This window comes from Nelumbo lutea, chromosome 5 (genome assembly GCF_056320005.1).
Source record: "Nelumbo lutea isolate HS-2025 chromosome 5, American lotus-T2T, whole genome shotgun sequence".
Lineage (NCBI taxonomy): Eukaryota > Viridiplantae > Streptophyta > Magnoliopsida > Proteales > Nelumbonaceae > Nelumbo > Nelumbo lutea.
The window spans coordinates 11,630,952-11,653,709 of NC_142688.1; the positions used below are offsets into that span (position 1 = coordinate 11,630,952).

Below are 22,758 nucleotides of genomic sequence, written 5' to 3' on the forward strand. Positions count from 1 at the left end.
TTTTCCAGAATGTATTTTTAAGAAATATTTGGAAATTTTAGTTCATTTTTATAATTTTGAAAAAATTATTGACAATTATTAAATAATTTGTTATTAAATAATTTATTTTCAAATTTGCATTAATTTATCTTCCATCTTTCAATATAAATTAATCAATAATTTCCTTTTCCAAAATTATACTAATTTATCTTAATAACAGAAACAATTTGTTTAATTGTTGGTTGATATTACAACTTTACTAAATAATTTCATAAAAATGAAATAAACAATTTGGTCATTAATTACAAAAAAATATTTTTCAATAATTTACAAAGAAAATTACAGAAAATTTCAATAACTTTCCATAATAGCACAAATCTAATAAGTTTTCCTATAATTTCCAAAAAAAAATGAAAATACACTAATTTCTTTTATCTTCCTAAACATGATTTTCTGAAAATTTTCAGAAATGTAGTAATTTACTGAAAATAAACTAATTTTCAGAAAACTTTTGAAAATGTAATAATTTTCAGTAATTATTGAAAATGCAAAAAAAATAGATTTCAATAATTATTTACAACATTTTGTGGAAAATTTTCAATAAAATTTAATGATTATCCGTTGGCTCCTTATAAAATGGGTATTCTATTTGCAATTTTTGCACTTTCTCTAATTTAATTGTAGGACCGTGGCTGACCCAACTTCTTTGATAGCATCACATGGACCATTTCAGACCGTACCACTATATCAAATACTATATACTTAGGAGAATGTGGCTCCACTAGCATGCCCCCTCTAGCTCTTAGCCTCCTACTTGGGTTGAAATTAGGGATGCAAACAGATCAAATCGGATTAGAATTAGGGTATAACCAAATAATTTCCGGCATTGTTCATGTTAGATCAGATTTAATAGGCCTCAATTTGAATTCGAATCTTATTGGTAAGTTGGATTTTTAGATCTAATCCCATTTGATTTGTTTTTTTTAATTAATAAATTATTAAAAGAAAAATAAAATATAACAATTTAAATAAAGAAACAACAAAAAAAAATATATAAATATTTTTAATTATTTTCATCATATATATACATATTTTTTATAAAAAATAAATAGGATAACAAATTTATAAAAAAATACAATATATTTATAAATAAATAATATATAAATATGTATTATATATATTTATATTTATAAATATATAACATATATATTTATTTCTGATATAGTGCACTTAACCCCAGTTAAAAGAAAGGATCAGTGCATGCTTAGAGCTGGCAAGGTCTGGGAGGGACTGAGCCAAAAGCCCAACTGCGATTTATTTGTCAGAATCCTCCGAATAAATGGATTATATTGGTTGAGTGCCATCAGCATTCATTCACCTCACAATTTCATAAATCGACTGCGGACGAATTTCATGAATTTCCATCTCAGCAATTGATAATGATGTGGCACAAAATTACTAATTTACGTGACTGGCAGCTGATCGGGTGTATTTTGCTCATTGACAAGAACGAAACATGTCAACAAATCAAAAACGGAAGATCGAGAATGATAACATACAAATGGGGGAGATTTTCTCAATATACAACTGTAACGAGCATAGTTTTTAAAACCGGACTTGACCGGACGGTTGGACCGGAAAACCGGGAACTGGCCACCTGACCTGTTCTGTTTTCCTCAAAACCGTTGATTTTGGTCAGCAAACAGCTGAACCGGCTGGTTAACTGTTCAAACGGTTTTGGTCATTTTTCAGTTTTTTTTTTTGTCAGAATGGGCTGACTGTTCGGGTTGAATGGTTGGACCGTTCGACTCGGTAACCGGACCCCTGTCCGGTTCAGTCGCTGGGTCGGTTTTAAAAACCATAGTAGCGAGGTGTGAATAAGGAGATCGGCTTCTATCAGGGCAAATCTGTGCCCACACCATTCTAACAGCCTTTTGCAACTTTACATTGGGAATATCTCCCCGTGAATAAAACACACAAGTATGGAGATATTCTCAATGCAAGACAATAAAAGCTGTTCGAATGGGCTTTGCCCTAACTGAAGCCGAACTCATGAATAAGAGACCTGTACTCCACTAACATGAGTTCAAATCAGCCCCCACAAAGTCCCATAACACATCCCTACCGTGTATTAAAAACATCTCCAAACAATGACATCATCTTTTTTTGGTACTATCCCCGAAAGATGCTCTCAATACACGGTGGGGATGTGTTAATGGCAGATTGTGGGGCGCAGTCTTGTAAGAGACTGATTTGATCTCCACTAACATATGGATACAAACCATACATTTCATGAGGAACCCTCCCTCATTTGGTCATTTTGATCAATGTGATAGAACACTATAAAGGCGGAATTATTGTCAGCGTGAGCTTTCCTCATATCACCGTTTTAAGTCCACATTAACGAGGGCCGTGTCAGGTTGGTAGCTAACACCAAAATTTTGTCAAATTCTCGTAGTCGTTGATTTTGATTTGTCATTTTCGTGTATATTTACTATCACCGAATAAAACAAAATGATGAAACAAGATTTATGTAGCCAATCTTATAAAATAGACCAATATAGTTGGGACAAGGTTAAGATGATGAAAATTATTATGATTATTAGGGAAAAGGTTCAATCACTTGTCAATTTTTGGTGCAAGAAAAGTCTCCAATGCTTTCATTGTGACAATTCTGTCTCATATTCTCTTTACTTTGCATATAAGATAAAGATGAAATTCTTTCTTTTCATGAATTCCCTCTCACGCACCTGCAGATCATAATAACAAAGGCTACTTATTGTCGATAGAATAGATATTTTGAATTGAAAAGGGCGTCCAATTCATGAAGGCGGTTTAACCCACCAGGGCTTTGATGATCGATCCTAGAAAAAGCACCATCCACATCCAATGACCATACAACTTGCCCCACATATATTATTCCCCCATTATTTATGTGAGTTTCTTTATAAAATGAAAGAAGAAAGAAAGCTTTAAGCTCCTTTGCAATCCATGAACCACACGGGATTTCTGCTGGTATGAGATGGGGACCAAGCTAAGTTGCATCTAGAAGACTAGAAGCCTTTATTCTACGATCACACGCACACCTCTCATGGCTTGCTGTCATTGAGCCGGGTCTGGTTCAGGACAATTGGGTCTGACCCGATTAATTTTGACATCTTTAATTATCAATGGTTATAATCGTTTAATACTTGATTTTAATAATACAACCTTAATACAACTTAGAGAAAAATATTAACATGCTTATATGTTGATGGAAGCATGTACTTCTAACCACAGTATCTTATATATGGTTTATGAAGTTTACACTTTTAAACATAAAATACAAGTTACATAAAATCCAGGAGATCATTATATATTATCTCCTATATAATCGGTTTAGATCTGAACCTATTAACAACAGAAAGGACCAATCCCGACCTAATTATTAATCGGAAACCCGAACCAACATAATAAATTCGGTCGGTTTAGTTCTATTGGGTACACCTGAGCCGTTAACATCTCTCTCCCTTCAATTATAGATTATGGTAAGCATCAAATCAAAAAAGGGTGTGACCAACACGGGCGGGTCCATCACTCATAAAAAGTATTGTTACTTTACACAACTATTCAGCTTAAAAAGCATATTCTAAGGACTCTATATGGTGTTGCCTTTAGTACATAATAAGATTTCTCACCAGTTTATTTCCACACTAACATATCTTCTTCTCCTTCTAAGGTATTCTAAAAGCCTCTTCAGTCTTTCGGTTTTCAAAAAAAAAAAAGAAAAAAAAGCCTGTCCAGTCGACTTGACTCGAAACGATTCAGTGGTCGAGTTTACTTCTAAGGTCAACAAATCAACTTACAAATAAAATGATGAATTACTACACAATTGTAAAAAAAAAAAAAAAAAAAAAAAGAAAAGAGAAAGGAAAAGCTTCAACCACAGGAAATTTTGTGACATACATACGGGGAATTAAATGGAATCTTGATCTAAGTAAATATCCAAAATTTAGTTAGGTTGGGGTCATGAGTTAAGTCGACTCGGCTGAGTTTTGAGTTGGATGGGTACTATACCAGGCTACTCTAATAAACCCTTTTGTCAAAAAGTAACCTAATCTATTACCTCTTTCACTAACAAGCTTCTAAGTTATTTTGTTGTAATTTATTAATGTCACAAGTTACAAATAATGAAGCAACTGATACCCCTATCTTCCCAAACCACTTTATAGGCTTTAACGATCCATTATTCCCCAATTCCTTTTCCCTCTGGATATAAACACTAGACACCTTTAATGAAAAAGAGGGAGAAGAAGAAGAATCATTTACTTTTAATTTTTTTTTTTCTTTTTGTTTCCATAAGATTGAAGAAGCACATGGAGTAGATCCCTCTTCGGTATTATTAAACTTCATTTTAATACATGCCTTAATTCATCAGTTTATAAGAATAAAATAAACTTGCTTGGACACTATACCTACAAAGCCATTTAATTCCAGTTAAGCATGCATTTGGCCCCCAAAATTTGTATATAATTAATTGTGACATTATGTCAAAACCACGTCATACTGGGAGCATCTGCACCTTTCATTTTGATCTGAATCATGCTAACATTAATTGGTTAAGACTGAAGAGTGAAGAGGAGGAAGGAGAGCAGAAGTTGGATAGAAGAATAATGAGTGGGTGAAGACAATTGTATATGTACTTGGTACCCTAACAATTAACAAACTAGTGATGTACACTGGTACAATGTGATGGTACCCACTACCTCATTGGAAATTTCCAGGATCCCATCAAATTAGTTTTCTTTTGAATAATTTGGAGCTAATGAGTTGGCTAACTGGAATCTATCAGATTTTGTGGTTGGTGTCTGAGCCCGTGTGTGGTATAAAAGGGATCGGTGGAGATTACAAGTTCGGACCCAACTCATGGTTGAGATTTGAGAATACCCATGACATCCGTGAACCTATGCAAGGATATTTCTTGAGCAATGTCATCTCTATCTCTTTCTCTTTCTCGTGTGTAGAGTATATAGTTCATCATTCGAATAACATAATATTATGGAGTCGAACCATATCGGATTAGATAAGAGTGGGTCCAGACTCCACCCCCTTATAAATGGAACTAATTTGGATCGTCCTTATTGACATAATTGCATTCAAATTCGAATTTTGGATGGTGAGGTTGTGAATGGGTCTGTGACAGTTCCGACCCGAACCGGATCCGGGTATGCATAATGAGTCCTGAACTCCTGATTATAATCGGGTTGGGATCCATTTTAAATTTTAATTGTTCCAAAGTCCAAACATTACAAAAAATGTGTCAATTTAAAAAATAGTAGGTTTACTGTCAAATTAGAACATGGTCGGAAAGTATAACCAACAACACTGTAGGGCTTGAATTTTGAAGCGCAGGACCAAGACAAAATCAGTGGTCTCCTTTTTTCTTAACTCTAATGTGAGTCCCTGTCTCTGTTTCTCATCCTGCCCCACTACTGTCAAAGACAATTGCATGGACACTGGCCCATGATGGAGTTCAGATTTGAGCTCCACTGGAACTCACAACAATTCCATCCGTGTATCGGGAATATCTTAAATTGACAAAAACAAGAAATGTTCCCACTTCCCAATGCATACTGAGATTTGAATGCTAGGCTTCTCACAAGATGCGCTCTACTTGCACATTCAACCGTGCATTAGAAATATCTCTCCAGAAAATATTTCCAATACTTGGTTAGATGTATATGTGGGGCATGCTCTATGGAGAATTCGTGCAAATTCCCGCTGATCTTTCCAATACCTTATGTGAACGTCACAACCATCGTTGCCTACAGTGTGGCCCATAGACTTTTCCAAAATCATACAATTCCAAAGTCGATCTCTTAGGTATCACTTCCTTCTAATAGATGTTGAAATTTCGGGGGTTGTGTGTAGTGTGGTCCTGCCCGGGTGCCTTCACAAATGAAACAAATTCAGCTTCCTTTTCCTTCTAAGAAGATAGTTGAAGGGTGACTCTGATCCTAGTTATTAGAAGTTATACATTTGTCATTTATCATAAAATAAGCTCTCAGGTCGTTCTCTCTCTGAGAGCATTCATGTCAACGGTCAAATCGTTAGGATTTAGGATAGGCCCCGAACTCTCTCACAGTCTCACCGACCAAATGATTATGAGCTTTCTTTTTATACTATTAGGTTATTTTGGGTATGATCCCTAAAATCAAATCAAGAAGCAAAATTCAAGAACAACCCACGTGTTGGCCTTCCCAAAGTCCAAGTCAAGCTCCTCCTCAGCCCAGAGTTAAGTGCAGGGTCATGTGCACTCATGGTTGCTCAAATGCAAAATCTTATATCCCATATCTTCTTAGTATTTAAAAATTATTTGGTCTCAATGGTTCGACCATCCGGTCCAAACATATCCCGATAATATTGCTTTCAAATGTTAAAATATTAAATTTATGTCAGAAATGCCCTTGAAAAGTGGAATCTTCTTGCCTAACTAAAACCTGTAGCAAAGTCAGGAAGAAAGGCCTCCTTGGATTTAACATTTTGTTTTATCTGTACAAAGTCTCTGCACATTATTTATTCTGCGACTCAAAGTCATCAGTCATCATCCCAGGAATTGCTTCTCGCTAAAATGCACCGACGTGCACAGACTCCAGGCGTACGATATGAACCCCCAGTCGGAAAAAAAAAAAAAAAAAAAGATTTTAGAAGAAAAGTGGTTCATAGTTCATACATAGAAATGTAGAATGCCGGCCGTTGTCACTTGTGCCTGCCGCTTCTGCCCTTCACCTCACGCTGCCTGTTGCTTTTCTTTCTTGTGTACGCACTCTTCAGGCACAGCAGAAACCTACCCACCATTTGACATTAATACCCCTCAAGTCCCTTGTATATTACTTCACTCTACGGTACAGGACCAGGAGGCAGAGCGCCAGAGGCTGAGAGAGGGAGTATTGCACTACTACTTGTCTTTTCCATTTAAAAAAGGAAATTCGGACGTGACCCGACCCCGACCCAAGGTACCCGCGCTTAAACGTTAAGCCCTTGAGATATTGCTTTCACATTAACGCTTAGGGGCGTAATTAATTGAGCTCCGTCGTTTCCCAATAGACGACGCACGCTACTTCCAACTTTACAAGCTTCTAACCACATGATATATCATTACAGCTGCAAAAACAACTTCCATCGGACACTCGCACGACTCCTCTCCCCTCCCCTCCTATCTCCGGCCCCTAAAAATTGACCCCACACCACGGTGGCTGACAGCATCCCATTCACCCTTCAATTCATCCCCTCCTCATCTTAGCATCCTCCCTTTCACAGAAAAGACTTCAGAGTGGGTCCCAATGCCTTCGCGACAGTGACATAAATGCCATTAACGTGGAACCCCCCCGGAGTATTTTTGAACTACTAATAAGTGAGTGGTAACCCTATCCGGCCATCCTCACTCCTCACTCTCTCCCAAGTAGCAACCAAAATCTCCGGTGGGTCCCATTTTCCACAGCTTATAAGAACTCCCTATTCTTTCCGAGCTCACAGAAGATAACACAAACGCATACACACACGCACGCTTGAGCTTAAAAGCGCTAGCCATTTCCTTCTCTCACAATTCACAGGTATTATTTCTCATTCTCTAGTCTATCTCCCTTCAGAAAACTGAGAGACCAACAACAATAACTCTGTCAGCTCTCGGACGTTTCCGCCGACGATAACAACTGCTCCTCACGCAACCTTCATCGTTACGGCTACCATGGTCGACGTTGACCGCAGAATGACCGGTTTCAACCCGGCCCATGTAGCCGGCTTACGCCGTCTCTCTGCCCGAGCTGCCGCTGCTCCCTCCGTCACCGCAACTCTCCCCCCACGAAATGGTCTCATTTCTTTTTCTTCCCTCGCCGATAAGGTCATCTCTCACCTTCGCAACTCCAGTATTCCTGTTCAAGAAGGCCTCTCTGACGCTGAGTTTGCTAGGGCGGAGGCCGAGTTCGGTTTCGCCTTCCCTCCCGACCTCCGTGCCGTTCTCTCCGCTGGCCTTCCAGTCGGGCCTGGTTTCCCTGACTGGCGTGCCGGTGCTGGCTCCCGACTGCACCTCCGCGCTTCGCTCGACCTACCCATCGCTGCGATTTCCTTCCAGATTGCACGTAACGCTCTCTGGCCCAAATCTTGGGGCCCACGGCCATCCGACCCGGAAAAGGCGCTACGTATCGCTCGAAATGCTCTAAAGAGGGCACCCCTTTTGATCCCTCTCTTCAATCACTGCTACATCCCCTGCAATCCCTGCCTGGCTGGAAACCCTATTTTCTTCGTGGACGAGAATCGCATCTTTTGTTGTGGAGCGGATCTCTCTGATTTCTTCGAACGTGAGTCAGTGTTCCGATGCGATGACTCTTGTATCCTTAAGAAGCAGCGATCCGTTAGTGAGAAGACTGCCGCCGGATCGTCTTCTAATTTCTCAAGGAGAAGCTTAGATTCCGGTGGCAGCGGGGGGAGGACACCCAGATGGGTGGAATTCTGGAGTGACGCGGTTCTTGATCGGCGACGTAGAAATTCTTCATCGTTGTCGTCTCCGTCATCACCGGAGCGGTATATCGAGATCTCCCGACCAATATTACGGACGAAATTGCCGAGATGGGTAGAAGGGTACTTGGAGCGGATCGGATCGGTTTTGAGAGAAGGCGGGTGGGACGAGTTGGACGTCGATGAAATCGTACAGGTATCGGCATCCGGTTTTTTCGAAGGAGATGTACTGCTAGACGGCCAAGCAGTTCTAGACGCTCTACTCTTGAAGGCAGACCGGTTCTCTGAGTCGCTCAGAAAAGCGGGTTGGAGTTCGGAGGAGATAACAGACGCACTGGGCTTCGATTTTCGGCCAGAAAAGGAAAGGAAACCAATGAAGAAATTATCACCGGAGCTCGTTGAGAAGATCGGGAAACTGGCCGAGTCGGTCTCGCGGTCATGAATAGCGGTTCCCGATAAACCGGAAACATATTGGGAAAACGGGGAACTGCCATCGAGATTCTTTTATTTTTCATATTTCAAAGCCTCGTGTTTGCTTTGCCCGTTCGGGTAAAATGAAGGAAAAAAAAAAAACGGGAAACGCGTTGTAGTACTAAGAAGAAAAGCATAATTTTAATTTTTTTAAAAATATATATTATATGTAAAACAGTTAAAGTAAATATGAATTGTATTTGTTTCTTAAATACATAAAACTGGTATACAACTCAGTAACTCACTGTTTGGGTCTCGAGTATTAATTTTTCTTTTTTCGTTTTGGTTTGCTTTCTCCAAGATTTTGATCCTTCTTCTAGTGAAATGCACGCACGTGCTCTCAGATTAAAAAAAAAAAAAAAAAAAGAGACGTTACGGTGTCCCACCGACGTAATTGCTAATATTTTTGGAGGATGAGATGTATCCGGGTTCGTGGCCTGGATATTTTCCACCGTGATTTCCGTTACACGTTTCTACTCACTTAACGGAAAATTTTCCGGTTAAAAAAATATTGAAAAGAGAAAAATTTGTTTTCCTAAAATTGATAAAAGGAGATTGAGAGGTGGCGCTAAGAAGAAGAGATTGACTGATTGAGAACAAGATATTTGAGGGAGGGCTGTCGTCGTCTATGGGAGTTTGGGAAAGGGGAAATGGACGGGGTTTCGAGATATTCGGACCTGACTGACATGAAAACCTTCTTCCCATTCAACTTTTGAGAGACAGAACAACGAGGTTTAGTAAGATGGTCGATTTCAACGGCAGTGAATGACACTGGCCTCTCTCTCTACGAGGATTCTGGAGTTCTGAGTAAAATCGTTATTCCAATCAAACGGAAAGGGAGATGAGAGAGTGAGCGGAAACGAAGGAGGTGCGGTGATTGTGATTTGTGAAAGATGGGGCGGGACCATGGGATGAAGTTGTAACCGTACCATTGGGGCGGTCGGTGACAGGTGGCAACTTTCTGCCAGTCGCTTGTTGTTTTCTGGGAGGACGTACAAACTACATGCTGGTTGTTTTGTTCTCTCTCTCGTCTGTCTGTCAGTCAGTCCTTTCTTCTGTTTGTAAATTCAAAATTTTCAAAATTCGTGGGGTGGGGGGGAGCGTCTTACGGTCATAGCAACAACAACGGTTGTCGAGTCTCTTTACTCTCTTTAGATGGCAATTTAGGTACACGTGTCATTGAGTGGAGTATGAACACGTGGGACAGCAGAAGGCGGTAGGGCCCAGGCCATCAACCGTTGTGTTCTCACTTCTCAGAGCACTCCACCCACGTTACAACGGTGTACTACGATACAGTGGTGTACCGTAGGCCCTGACTCGTGATTGATATTTGTATGGAGTATGATGGCGTTATGCACCCAACCGAATCTTCTGATTGTCCAAAGGATGGGAGCATGGATATAGATTTACGAATTACGACCCGTCAACGACAGAGGTGGAACATAATCATCACTCACTTGATGAGTTGAGGAGTTTAGACCTTTAAGACGATGGAGGTTGCGGCATTTGCAAGGCATGGAGAAAGGATTTTGTTAGCCTGAAAACAGACGCTGCAGTCGTCTTTTGGATTCTTTGGAAATGGAGAAAGGATTTCGTTTGTCTTGTCCAGCTGCAGCTTAAGGCACCCTCTGTTGTCTCTGGCTCGGCAATTCCACTAGTTGGTTGTTGGATTACTTGACGACTTCTTTGATAGACCAAAAGTAGTAGATTTATGCACTTTATACATCATATGCTGTTTGTGCTTTTCTTTTACGTGACTGATTTTATCGGCTTGCCCTTGATTTTGATGAAACGAATCACCCCATTTGTGCCCACATGCCTTCCTAGTTCCTGCCTCCGACTGCGGCCTCCTGGATGAAATGGGTGCAAATCGAGTCGGGTTGGAGAGAGCTCAACCTTAACCGGTTAACCCAGCCCGAACCAGAACTGTTGAGTTCCAAATTAACCCTACATAACCTAAGCCCAACCCAGCTTTTTCAGATTGGGTCCCAAGCCAACCTCACCCAAGTTGCAGGCCTTTGTCGAGTTAGTCAATTTAAGTAGAGACTCTAGGACGAGGACAGTGCAGGGTGTTTGTGAAGCTGAGGCCCACACCATAGAGATAGAGCCTGCAGTTACAGGAGTCGATCCCAGAATATCTGCTTTGGAAGTGATGCCGAATAACCATCGTCCATCTAGCCTTCAACTACCAGGTCATGCAGCTCATTTTTTCTATCTATGGGCTTTGTCCGTTTTAATATCAAGCCCAAGTGCCATATTCATCCAAACGTCCACTGCAAGGCAACTGCAAGCCCATGGGATTTTGGTTGTGCTTGAAAATTTAATTAACAATAAAAGCTGTATTAGCCATAGTTTTTAAAAACGAATCGGTGATAGAACTGATCAGAGGTCTGGTTATCGGCTCGAATAGTCTGCCCTTTCTGACAAAAAAAATTAAAAAATTGTAAAACGGTCAAAACCGTTTGAATAATTCAAAGAAATAACTGACTGATTTAGCAGTTTATTGACCAAAATTAATAATTTTAAGAGAAAAAACGGTTTTGGAGGAAAATGGAACCGATCAAATAATCAGTTCCCGGTTCCGTTTTCCTCCAAAACCGCTTTTTCTCTTAAAATCATTAATTTTAGTCAATAAACTGCTAAATCAGTCAGTTATCCGGTTTCGTCCGATTTTGAAAACAGTGGTATTAACAAAAGATACAAAAGTAAAAAAGCCTGGCTGAATTACTCAAAAACACACACGCAAACATATAACAAAAGGCAAAAGAAAATCCCAACTTCCTGACAGTTTTATATTCCGGGCCACCCGCTTATCTTATTACTATTTAATAAAGCAAGAGCCAAATGTACTTCGATAAAATAAAATAAAACCACTTAACTACTCTGCTCAAATAATCAAAGAAAGATATAATAAGAACAGACCGACCGGCCACCTCATTTTAATATAAGAATCTAAATGCCACCTGGTTTTACTTTGCTCTCTTTCGCTACTCGCTAGTATCTCTCTTCATCAGATACTTAGAGGAATTCTTGTCTCCACGTCTTTAACCATTTTTCTTGATAATAAAATAGTAGGTAAACGTGACAGACCAACGAGAAGAGTTAGAAGAGTTGGAGAGAGCATTCATTATAACTACTGACACCAAGTTCATGGTACAAAGAGAATGCTCCAACGGTCACCGCCACCACCACCTAAACCGACCGTTACCCTCCCGCCTGTAAGTCCACTGCCTCTGACGGTTGTTCACGTGCTTCAGTCCACCTTCACTTGCGTTCTAGTCTCTTACAAGTTAAAATATAGAGAGAGATGAAACAGTAAAAGCTGTGTGAGTCTCTGGACGCGTGCACCTGGAATGCGGACGACGAAGAATCCATAAAAAGATTTCTATATAGGTGTTGAGGTAGCTAGCCACTGAGATTATTAATGAGGGGGGTATGGGAATAGGTTTCTGGAGTCGCTGAGGTCCTGAGGATGTCTTTAAATTGTTTGACATATGACGCTCACACAGGAATACCAATGATGATTATCTGATATCAACCTCCCCGTTTAACGGTCGAAATTCGAACCCCATTCTTTTGTCTTCTTCTAATTGCGATAAATTTATAGGCAGGATTCAAAATACAGAGAAAGATAAAAGTATTTAATGACTGAATGTGAGAGAGAGAGAGAGAGAAAGCCCTGGTTTCTTTTGTCTCTTAAGATGGTCCTTTGAAGGAGGATACATGGTATCATGGGCAGGGTCTGTCTGTCTGTCTGGGCAAAGGAGGACACACACACTTGTGTTGGATTTGTGATCTGTGGAGTATTTTGGGTTTGGATTGGACTTTGGAGAGTCCCGAGCTCTGGAAGGAGATCTATTAATAACAAAACTGTCCCAATAAAGATCCAACATGATCCATGTCCACAAATCTCCCATCATGTCTGTGATGTGCGCGCGCGGATACGGATCATGTTGGAACAAGTTGGCTCAGTTATTGTAGTGATAATTTGATATGGCTCGCCCAGGAACACGAGGATGAGGGGTTGGCCTTTCAAATTATAATGGGATCTGTTCCTCATAAATAGGTGGCACATTCACCGTGCATCGGAAACATCTTTCCTAAATAATAATAAATAAGTATAGAAAATATTCCGAATGCATGATAAGATGTGCATATAGTGTGAGTAATAGATTCGGTTTCTTTTAAATTAGATGCTCTATTATTTGTACGGCTTATTAATCTAAAATTGATCATGTGTAGGGACATGTGCCATGTTCTCTCCTTACCTTCCAGTCTATTGTCTCTTGTCTTTCCAACTGCTGGCAAGGGTTAGGCGTCCATGCAACTCTATTTCTAATCATGCAGCTTGGAACATTATGCGTTTTGGAACAAGGAGGAATTATATGAAGGCACAAGTTTGTGGGCATCAACCATCCCTAGCTATAGCTACCCCCTCCTCAGCTGCTCCTTTATCGATGAGACAGTATTGGAACTAAAACATTTTAGGCTATGTTTGGTTTGAAGGAAAAATGGAGTAAAAAGAACAAAAATGTAAGAAAATCTTTACAAATTTTGCATAGGTTTGTCTTTTCGTTCTTTTTCCTTCAAATCAAACATAATCTAAGAAAATGAATAATATTGTAGAGATGCCATCCCTATTTTTCAATGTATAGGAAACAAAATTAGATCGCTGCTTAATTTCTTCTTGGTTTCATCATTTTGTAGTTATATAGAGCTAGCTCTATTGCGAGTTCATGTGGGACTGGTTGTCGTTACTTCTACTGTTGGCCCAGCCAAAAGAAACCCCGAATAATTATGTCAGGGACTGGCATGGCAGAGGATTGGTTAGTTCCTATTCCTAATCGGTTCCGTTCTGATGCAGAGGGTCGTATCCCACATTGCATGACCCTGACAGCGCGGCCACTGGCATTGTGTTTCCGGATTCAGTCGCACTCAGCACTCAGCAGGCTCCTTTCAAGCTTGTCTCGCTCAAAAGATTGTGTCAACTGTGAAGCAGACGGCTTCCATGCGCCATTATGCGCATGTGTTCAGCCTGAGCCAGGTCTTATGCGAACTTTTTCTTGTTGGTAACCAACAATTAACCATGCGACCAACAATTAACCATGCGAACTTGTTCAGGGCTCCTAGAATTAACGCAATCATGTATCCTTTCGTATGTGTTTGGTACTATTTATGTCTATTGAATAAATATTTGTATTTTATTTGTTGGTAAAACAAAAAAATATAATAATTGCAATCGTTTATGACAACTGGATGCCATTAGGCGCCACTTCAGTGTAACAGTGAATAAACATTGGCCGTTTGTGGAAACTTCATAAAATAACTTCTACAAACGACTGGCATGCACATAAACCAAAGTTCACTTTTTTATATTTTCGATGTATGCAGAAGAGCAAGAGAAAATATGATGAGATAACGCCTATGTGACATCATCAATAAACATTAAACGTTTACTGAATAAACGTAAACGGTGCCAAACAACACCTTCATTTCAAGAAAATATGCCCACAATGGTGTATATGGAGTTCACCTAAAGATGATGATGATGATTATGCTTAGGCCATGTTTGGGAGTGCCAAAAAATAAGTGTTTGTTTTGGCTATTAAGCATTTATTGGTATTTGGGAAATAAGTCCGAAATAAATGCTTATTTTAAAATAAAAGCTTATTTTTTTAGCCCAAATTTTCAGCTATTTTTAAGTGTTTATACAATAAACACTTATTGTTTTTTTTCCTTCCAAAATTATCCCTAGTTGAATTTTATAAAAGCACTTTTTGTGAAAGTAATTTTATGAAAACGCTTTTATGAAATAACTTTTATGAAAGTACTTTTATGAAATAACTTTTAGGAAAATACTTTTACGAAAATACTTTTATGAAATACTTTTACGAAAGTATATTTTGAAAATTTGAAAGAAAATAAAGGACAAAATAGTCACAAATGCTTATTTAAGTGTTTATTAAAGAAAAAAACTACCAAACTCCCAATATAAAATAAGTGCTAATTTTAAAAAATAAACACTTAAACAAATTGGATGTCAAATGCAAATAAGTACTTACTCAATAAGCACCTATTTTTAACTTAAGCACTCTCAAACATGGCCTTAGACCAACCCAATCAACCATTAATTGTACAATGTACACCACATAAAAATAAAATGGGCCAATCACAAGTGTTTGCACATTGAAATTTTATAGACATGTAAGAAATCACTTTGAGAACTACCCCTCGAATGGAGAAAGGGATCTCTCAGCTTTGTGAATCACACCACTAACACAATTACACAAAGATAGAGAGCAACTAATTCCCCCTATGGTTTTTGAGGAATCAACTTATCAAATGTGGTTTAGAGTGACATCGGCTGATGTGGCAAGATAGTCAGATGGAATAGGGCAAATATATTTCCCATCATAAACATTCCTAATCAGGAGGAAACATTTGCTAGTTTGTTGGTGTGGGCTGGACCCGGATAGAAAAAAATTATATTCTTTATATATCTTTCAAGCGGGCTCGAATGTAGTAGGCACATTAGGTAAGCACAATGAGTGAGCACGTAATAGCTGTGTGACACATGCCCCAGTTAATGTGTCTTTTATCCAAACTTATTTTCTCCGTTAGCCATAAATTATCCATTATTTTATTATCTTTGTCAAAATAATTAAAAATAAATAAATGAAAAAAGAAAACGCAAATGAATCCCAACTCTCAATACATTTAGGTTTTTTTTTTCATTGTTTTTATTTTTAATTATTTTGATAAAGATAATAAAATAATAGATAATTTCTATCTAACAGAACATAAACGTTTGGATAAAAGGCATATTAACTGGGACATGTGTCACACAGCTATTACGTGCTCACTCATTGTGCTTACCTAATGTGCCTACTACATTCGAACCCCTTTCAGGCCTAGTGTAGGCTGGGTAGGGCCCAAGGTTCAAAGTATCGGAAAGGCAATTTTAAGAAACGTATCGGGATACATTTTAGATACGCATAGAAACGGACAAAAAATCAAGATACACATAAATATAATAGAAAATTCAAATAAATATCAGTAATAATACTTACAAGTTTTATATGATTGTAAATAAGTCATTTAAATGTAAAAAACATATTTTAATGTTTATATAAAATGTGACATATCAAGATATAATTAGTAACCATTGAAAAATGATGGAATAACTAAAATATGAAAAGAGCAAAAAAAAAACTAAAATGTGAATATACATCAATTTTCAAATAACCAATATAATTTATTCTAATATTTATTAGTATATAAATTTTAATAATCAATTTCAGCATTTATTAATAAGCACTACTAAGAAAAGATAAAATTTACTTGAAACTAAAAATGTATATAATCATAACAACCAAATTAGAGTGGCTTAGTGGCAAAGTTATGGGTGTTAAAATCTAGTGACTAAGGTTCAAGTCTTGTTAATGTTAACATTTGTAGATTTTATACTAATGAAGTAAAATTAATGAGAGAGAGGATCATTAATTAATCGAATTAATGAAAGAATTGGAATTAGGCGCTAAAATTTAAATTTATCTTGAATATAGGACTAATTAACTAATTAATGAATGATAAATTAAATATAAATATAGGAGTAACAAATGACATTAATGAGAGAGATTTTGTATTAAATATCCAAAAGGATTCGATTTGTATTGTTTCGGATTTGATCGATACATATCCAAAACAACCCGATACGGGTCCGTACTGACTGATACACATGAAAAGAGAGTGATTCACACCAACCTCATCGTCCATTGAAGTTCTACATTGGGAACATCTTCCTATCAATAATAACATCAAGTAGGGTAGCAATTTCACCCAACTTGTTGAACCCACCCAATCCGCCCATTTACTTGGCGGGTTGGAAATGGGTTGATCACCCATTGGGCCAATTTAAATTGGTTGGGTTGGGTTGGATTGTAGATAACCATTGGGTTAACCACTAAATATACAAGTATTAATTCCTAATTTTCTTCATTTGAGAGTGAAATAATTTATAATTAATGCATTAATTTTTTATTAATTATTGGCTAAAATTAGTTTTGTCTCGGATCAACACACTTCACCTAAATTGACATAAATCCAAATCAACCCAACCCGAGTCCAGGCTAGTTCAACTTGGTCTAAATATGAATAGACAAGATCACCTCAATTCGGTTCATTTGGGTCAGGCAGACTAGTCCAAACCCAACCAGATCCCGATTAGGTCGATCTGGGCTTACTGAAGTTGAAGTGGACCTGGACGAATTGGTTTGACTCAGACCCGGTATGATCCGAACCAAAATTTGGACTGCTTGCTTTGGCCCGATTTGAATAGTATGCTTCACCTGTATTTGTACAATCCGACCCAAATTTTGACCGGCCCAAATTTACTTCCCTTGACCCACTTCAGACTAGTCAGTTTGGTTCGCCATTAACTCAACCAGTCTAGTCTAGTCCAATCGGATTAATTTGAATCTAAATGCTTCAACCACTCTTAACGTGATTAGCTCGAAGAGCTTCCAATTAGATAGTTCAACTTGGTTTGACTGGTTTGAACATAAGTGGTTCGATCAAACCCGAAACCCAAATATAATCAAATGATTTCGCCACTTGTATAAAATTAACATGCAGTTAATGTGATTTGAGCTTTCACCACTTGTGTAAATAACAACTACTGTTACCCCCAAGTTATGACTAACTTATTTGTTAAGTAGGACTGTGATAAACATAGGCAAGAGATCTTCCCCTGCATAATACTATACAGAAAATGAGATGTTCTCCATGCATGACTGTGATAAAAATAGGCAAGAGATCCAAATTCTGAGTTAGACTGTTAATAGGAAAGAAGTGGAGATCTAGATACGTCTAAACTTGAGACTTGTTGGAGATGGAAACAGTAGTGGTTGCCCGACTATCTCTAGCAACAAACCCGTCGTATGAAGAACTGAAGAAGTGTTTGGAGGGAGGAGAAAACGAGGAAGTGGACAATGAATGGGGAAGCTTTATGGGGTGTTTGGTATTGTAGTTATTTCTACCTAAAACATTTTGTTTTGATCAACATAAATTTGTAAACGATAATAGAATAGAAAAACAGGATTTGTGTACCCAATCCATATAATTGGTATAAGGCTTAGATAATGATGATGCAAAAATTTGATAATCCACTTTTATCTGAATCTTTATTTGATGCAAAAATTTGCATTTCTTTACTCATTTTCTGTCATTGGGGACAGTGTCATTTGCCTTCCCATTTTATTACTCCCTCCACTTTCATGAAAAAAGTTAAAAACAAAAAAAAACAAAATTGAGATGTATATTTGCAACTTAGGCTCAGTTTGAGTTTGGAAGGAGTACAAATATAAATATGTACATTGCAAATAAATGCAAAATAATGCAAAATATAGGTTTCTGCATTCTACAAATTTGTATTTATACTCTTTAAGCTCAGTTTGGAAGGAGTACAAATATAAATATGTACAATACAAATATATACAAAATAATATAAAATATAAGACTTTGTACTCTATAAATTTGTATTTGTACTATTTCCAAACTGAGCCTTATTACCAACATTCAAAACCAGCTAGTTCGACTGATCAACCTGCTACCATGCCATGTTTTCAGTCTGTTTAACAACATGTAAAAGAAAATGAATATTCATTTACTGATGTAGCTTTTGGAAGAAATGGTGCCAACTCAGCATTGAAGATGCGTTTAACAAAAAAAAAACGCCTAAAAAGTTATTTGGTTGAACGGTTTATCTCTCAAAAATAGTGTAAGCCAATTATTAAAAAAACACTAATTTTGACATTTTTCATTTTTAAGACTTATTTTTTCACTATTTGGCTTATATGGCACCTAATGGCGTCTAGTGGCGCCTAATGGTGCTGAGGTGTAAAAAAAAGTACAAAACGTTTAAAACAGATTTTGTCTCATTTTTTAAGACAAAATCATACAAAATATTTATCTTATAAAGACCATCGATACCAAACAACCTCCTAGTGACCCAGTTGGTTGAACCATTTAACAGGGTCAGTGGATCATAACAATAAGTCTGATTTATCATACATATTTTATTTAATACATGATAAATATATAATATTGGGCTTTTCTCAATAAATAAATAAATAAATAGTGAAGTTTCACGAATTGACAAAACCAGTTACGTTTTAAAACATTTTCTGAAAAGAGAGGACAGAAGGAAAATTCCTTTTGACAAAATTGCCCCTTGTAAAAATCAGCGGAGAAAAAAGAGGCAGAAGCTACTGTTCACCGTCTCCGTCCCCTTGAGCCCTGAATACTGAACTAGAGAATCTATCTTAACTTCTTTCTTTTCTCTCTCCTCTCTGTTTTTTTTTTTCCCTCTCTCCCCACCATAGACAATGAATGTAAAACTTGGTTAAAACACAACTCAAGACCGTTTTCCCTAGCATCAATGAATGAATAATTTCGTCAAGAAAATCCCAATAACCCATTTTCTTTTTTTTTTTTTTTTCTGGCATAACACTTTTAAAAACAAATGAAGACAATTTTTTTAATCTGTTATAGTGTTACGTGAGTTCCTTCAATCTGTTAGCAGACCCGTTGAGTGACCAATTCAGTTTCTGGGTCATCAGCGCTAAGCTAATAGCATCTGCTTCAAAGTTCATACCTCTCGTGACTTCATCATATACAATTTCTTTGTCATGTTCTCGTATGCAAAACGTTTCAGATTGACTCCTTTATTTTATAGATTGACTAGAGGGATTCAGTTTCTGGGTCATCAATTGAACGGGCTTTAGATCCTCATCAAATAACAATTCAAATCCTTCCACTCTCAGAACTGTTACTTTATACTTGATTTGAATGCTTATTTAGACTTCCGTGCAAAAGAATTAAGATGCTTTCGATTGACAATGTCAGAGCTGTTACGTTAGCAGAAAAAACAAAAATAGGTTCTTATGTTATGTTTTGATCAAATTGCTAATTTGTTGATGCCAGAGAGAAAGAATTCCTTGAGCTGTTTTGACCAAATTTTGTATTCGTGGCAAAAGGAAAAGAAAGAAGGAAATGGGAGATAAGAGAGGGAGAAAAAGAGAGGAACAAGATCCCCAGGTTCGGTATTTGGAGAAGGAAGATGATGTGATGAATAGTGATTTATTGATTAGATTCATCGATTTTAAGAAAGGGTAATTTGGTAAAAAACTACATTTTTCCCGTTCCTTATTTTAATAATATATTTTAAAACATAACCAATTAGGCTCAATTTGGAAGAAGTACAAATACAAATGTATAGAGTGCAAAATCTCATATTTTGTATTATTTTGTATGTATTTATACTGTATATATTTATATTTGTGCTCCTTAAAAAAATGAACCTTAATATTTTTGTAAAAAGTCCTAAATATTAGAGATTTGCCCATTTTGTGTAAATTTTCAATATTGACTCATTTGACTCAAACAGTTAAACTGTTGATCACACCACCCTGACAGAAAAAGCAGCTTTATTTATAGATCGGTTTTTAAAACACTGTTCGTGAGAAAAGTAATCCTGAAAATTCTATGTTTTGTTTGGTTATTTTTATTATTTTTCTCTCGTCTAAGAATTTTTTTTTTAATTTCCTTGAAAGCCTCAAAGAAATCAGTCTGCTTTTGATTCTTTCCTATCCCCCTGGTCAAAAAGGAACACACCATAGGTGATCAGCCAGCTCTGCAATTATTCATAAAGCTTCCATCAGTCTGGACAGTAGTAAAACAAACGTGGGAGACCATTCTCTCGTGCTGATGAGGAGGCAGGGGATCTGAGCGAACGCAGAGTCCCGATGAATGCTGTTTCTCTCTTACTTTATACAAAAAAGTTCAAAACAAACATAACATTAAGGTCTATTGAGAACGTATACAACTTAAATTTTTTATATTTAAAATTGATTTTATTTCCACTATTACACTTGGTTTTGAGTAATTGAGTCTTGACACTTAATAATATTAGACCTGTTTACAGGTTGGGCTTAGGGGTCGGGCTCATTCAAGTTTTGGCAAAAGCCAAGCCCGACCCTGGCCCATGAACATGTATTATTATTATAAAGTGATATTTGCTTTGGGCTGCAAACGGATTGGATTGGTTTTGGTAATATCCGATCTGAATTTGATAAGAATCTATCGGATTCCAAAATTATGATTCAAATTCAAATATCTTTTTGGAGCGAGTCATAGCAGATTGGATCAGGATACATTTGAATTCAATCCATTAATTACATGGATTGAATTTACATTCGAATCAGATTTGATCCGATTTCTTTATGATTTTATATTTGCTTTGGATAAATACGCTTCACCCTATTACAGAATTCTGAATTTTATCGTAAATCTATAATAGTTTAAAATGTTAAACACCCCATCCTAAACACTACTACCTGTTCGTATATTGACATTAATTCTGAACTGGCACCTACTGGTAGAAATAAGAATTCGAGGGATGAACTTAACAGTCATTCTCCCTATTTACTTTGGTTTTGGTGAACGTCATAAAATCTTTTACCTTGTACATATGCATATAGCATGCATTACACTTTCCAACCAATCAGTCATTTTCCTTATGCGTAGAGGATTATGTAGAGCATAGATGAAACCTCTTTCCCATCCGTTTGATGCCTTTGTTGGTAGTTTTGCTCAAGACTTCGTATTCTTCTTTCATATGTGATCACTGGAAGGTAGTGGGTTGTTGGGCTGTGCAGTTAGAGAGTAATAGTATAACAATCAGAAGTAAGGGTGGCATTTTTCTTCGTCCCTGATGGGTACTCGAGTTCTCTGACCCGACTCAATGGGGTCGAGGATGGGGATACCCCTGAATCCCTGATTGGGGACGGGGAATGCAATCCCCACCCCGCCCCGCCCCGCCCCATCCCTGATTAATATATATATATATATATATATATATATATATATATATATATATATAATATTTATTATATAAGTATAATAATTATTATTTATTTTTTAAAAGATTAAAACTTTAAAAATAGTAAAATACTAAAGCCCTTGATAGTAAAACACAAAACACTTTGACATAGAGAATAGAGAACTATGTCTTTGAACCTTCGTTGGCGACTCTGTCTTTGAACCTTCGTCTTCCACTCTTCCTTTGTCTTCGTTGTTGGTCGCCAATTCGCTAATTGTCATATTGTCGTTGTTGCCACTTGCCCGTTGAACATCGGACAGAGGACAAAGATACCCAAGTGACAGAGAAGAGCTACTCAAAGAAGAGTCGCTTTCGCCACTTGCTGGTCATCGTCGCTTTAACCTTCGTCTATCGTTGCCGAGCACCGTCGCTATTGCCCGTTGGACTCTCTCTCGTCATCGACCTCAACTCTTGCAACGGTTCTCTCTCTCTCTCTCTCTCTCAATCTCTCTGCCTTAGACTCTTAGTGTGCATACATATTTTGTTGGGGTTCGGGTCTCCAAAGGGGAACTCATCACCGTCGGGATCGGGGATGGAGGGGGGACTCCTTTCCCCGTTGGGGATCGAGGACGGAGATGGGGGGTGATTTGGGGGTCGGGGTCGGAATGGGGAATGTAATCCTTACTCTGAACCTACCCTGTTGTCATTCCTAATCAGAAGTTGTTGGATCCCTTATCTTGAGTGGGAGGTACCTTTTTATAGCCGAAGATCTGTGTCCTACTTGGATGAGGCCTCTGGGATTGTTGGACACAGTGCTGACGTGGCCGAGGAGATGGGCGGCCATGTAGGCACCATGTGGCATCCGGAGCCAGCTCAACCATAACCCAAACAATATGATTCTTCATTTAACTTCATTAACCGCAAAATTCCTTCAT

At 37.7% G+C, this 22,758-nt stretch overlaps 1 protein-coding gene across 1 annotated transcript; it reads left to right on the forward strand.

The window, feature by feature from the left end:
* The first annotated feature begins 7,300 nt into the window (after positions 1-7,300).
* Positions 7,301-9,164, forward strand: LOC148850340 (uncharacterized). The gene has a single exon (XM_088942589.1). The coding sequence runs from the start codon at positions 7,706-7,708 to the stop codon at positions 8,912-8,914; it is 1,209 nt and encodes a 402-aa protein (XP_088798715.1). The 5' UTR covers positions 7,301-7,705; the 3' UTR covers positions 8,915-9,164.
* Positions 9,165-22,758: the final 13,594 nt, after the last annotated feature.

Excerpts from the sequence above, each read along its gene's own strand:
- LOC148850340 (XM_088942589.1), top strand. The coding sequence starts at position 7,706 with ATGGTCGACGTTGACCGCAGAATGACCGGTTTCAACCCGGCCCATGTA.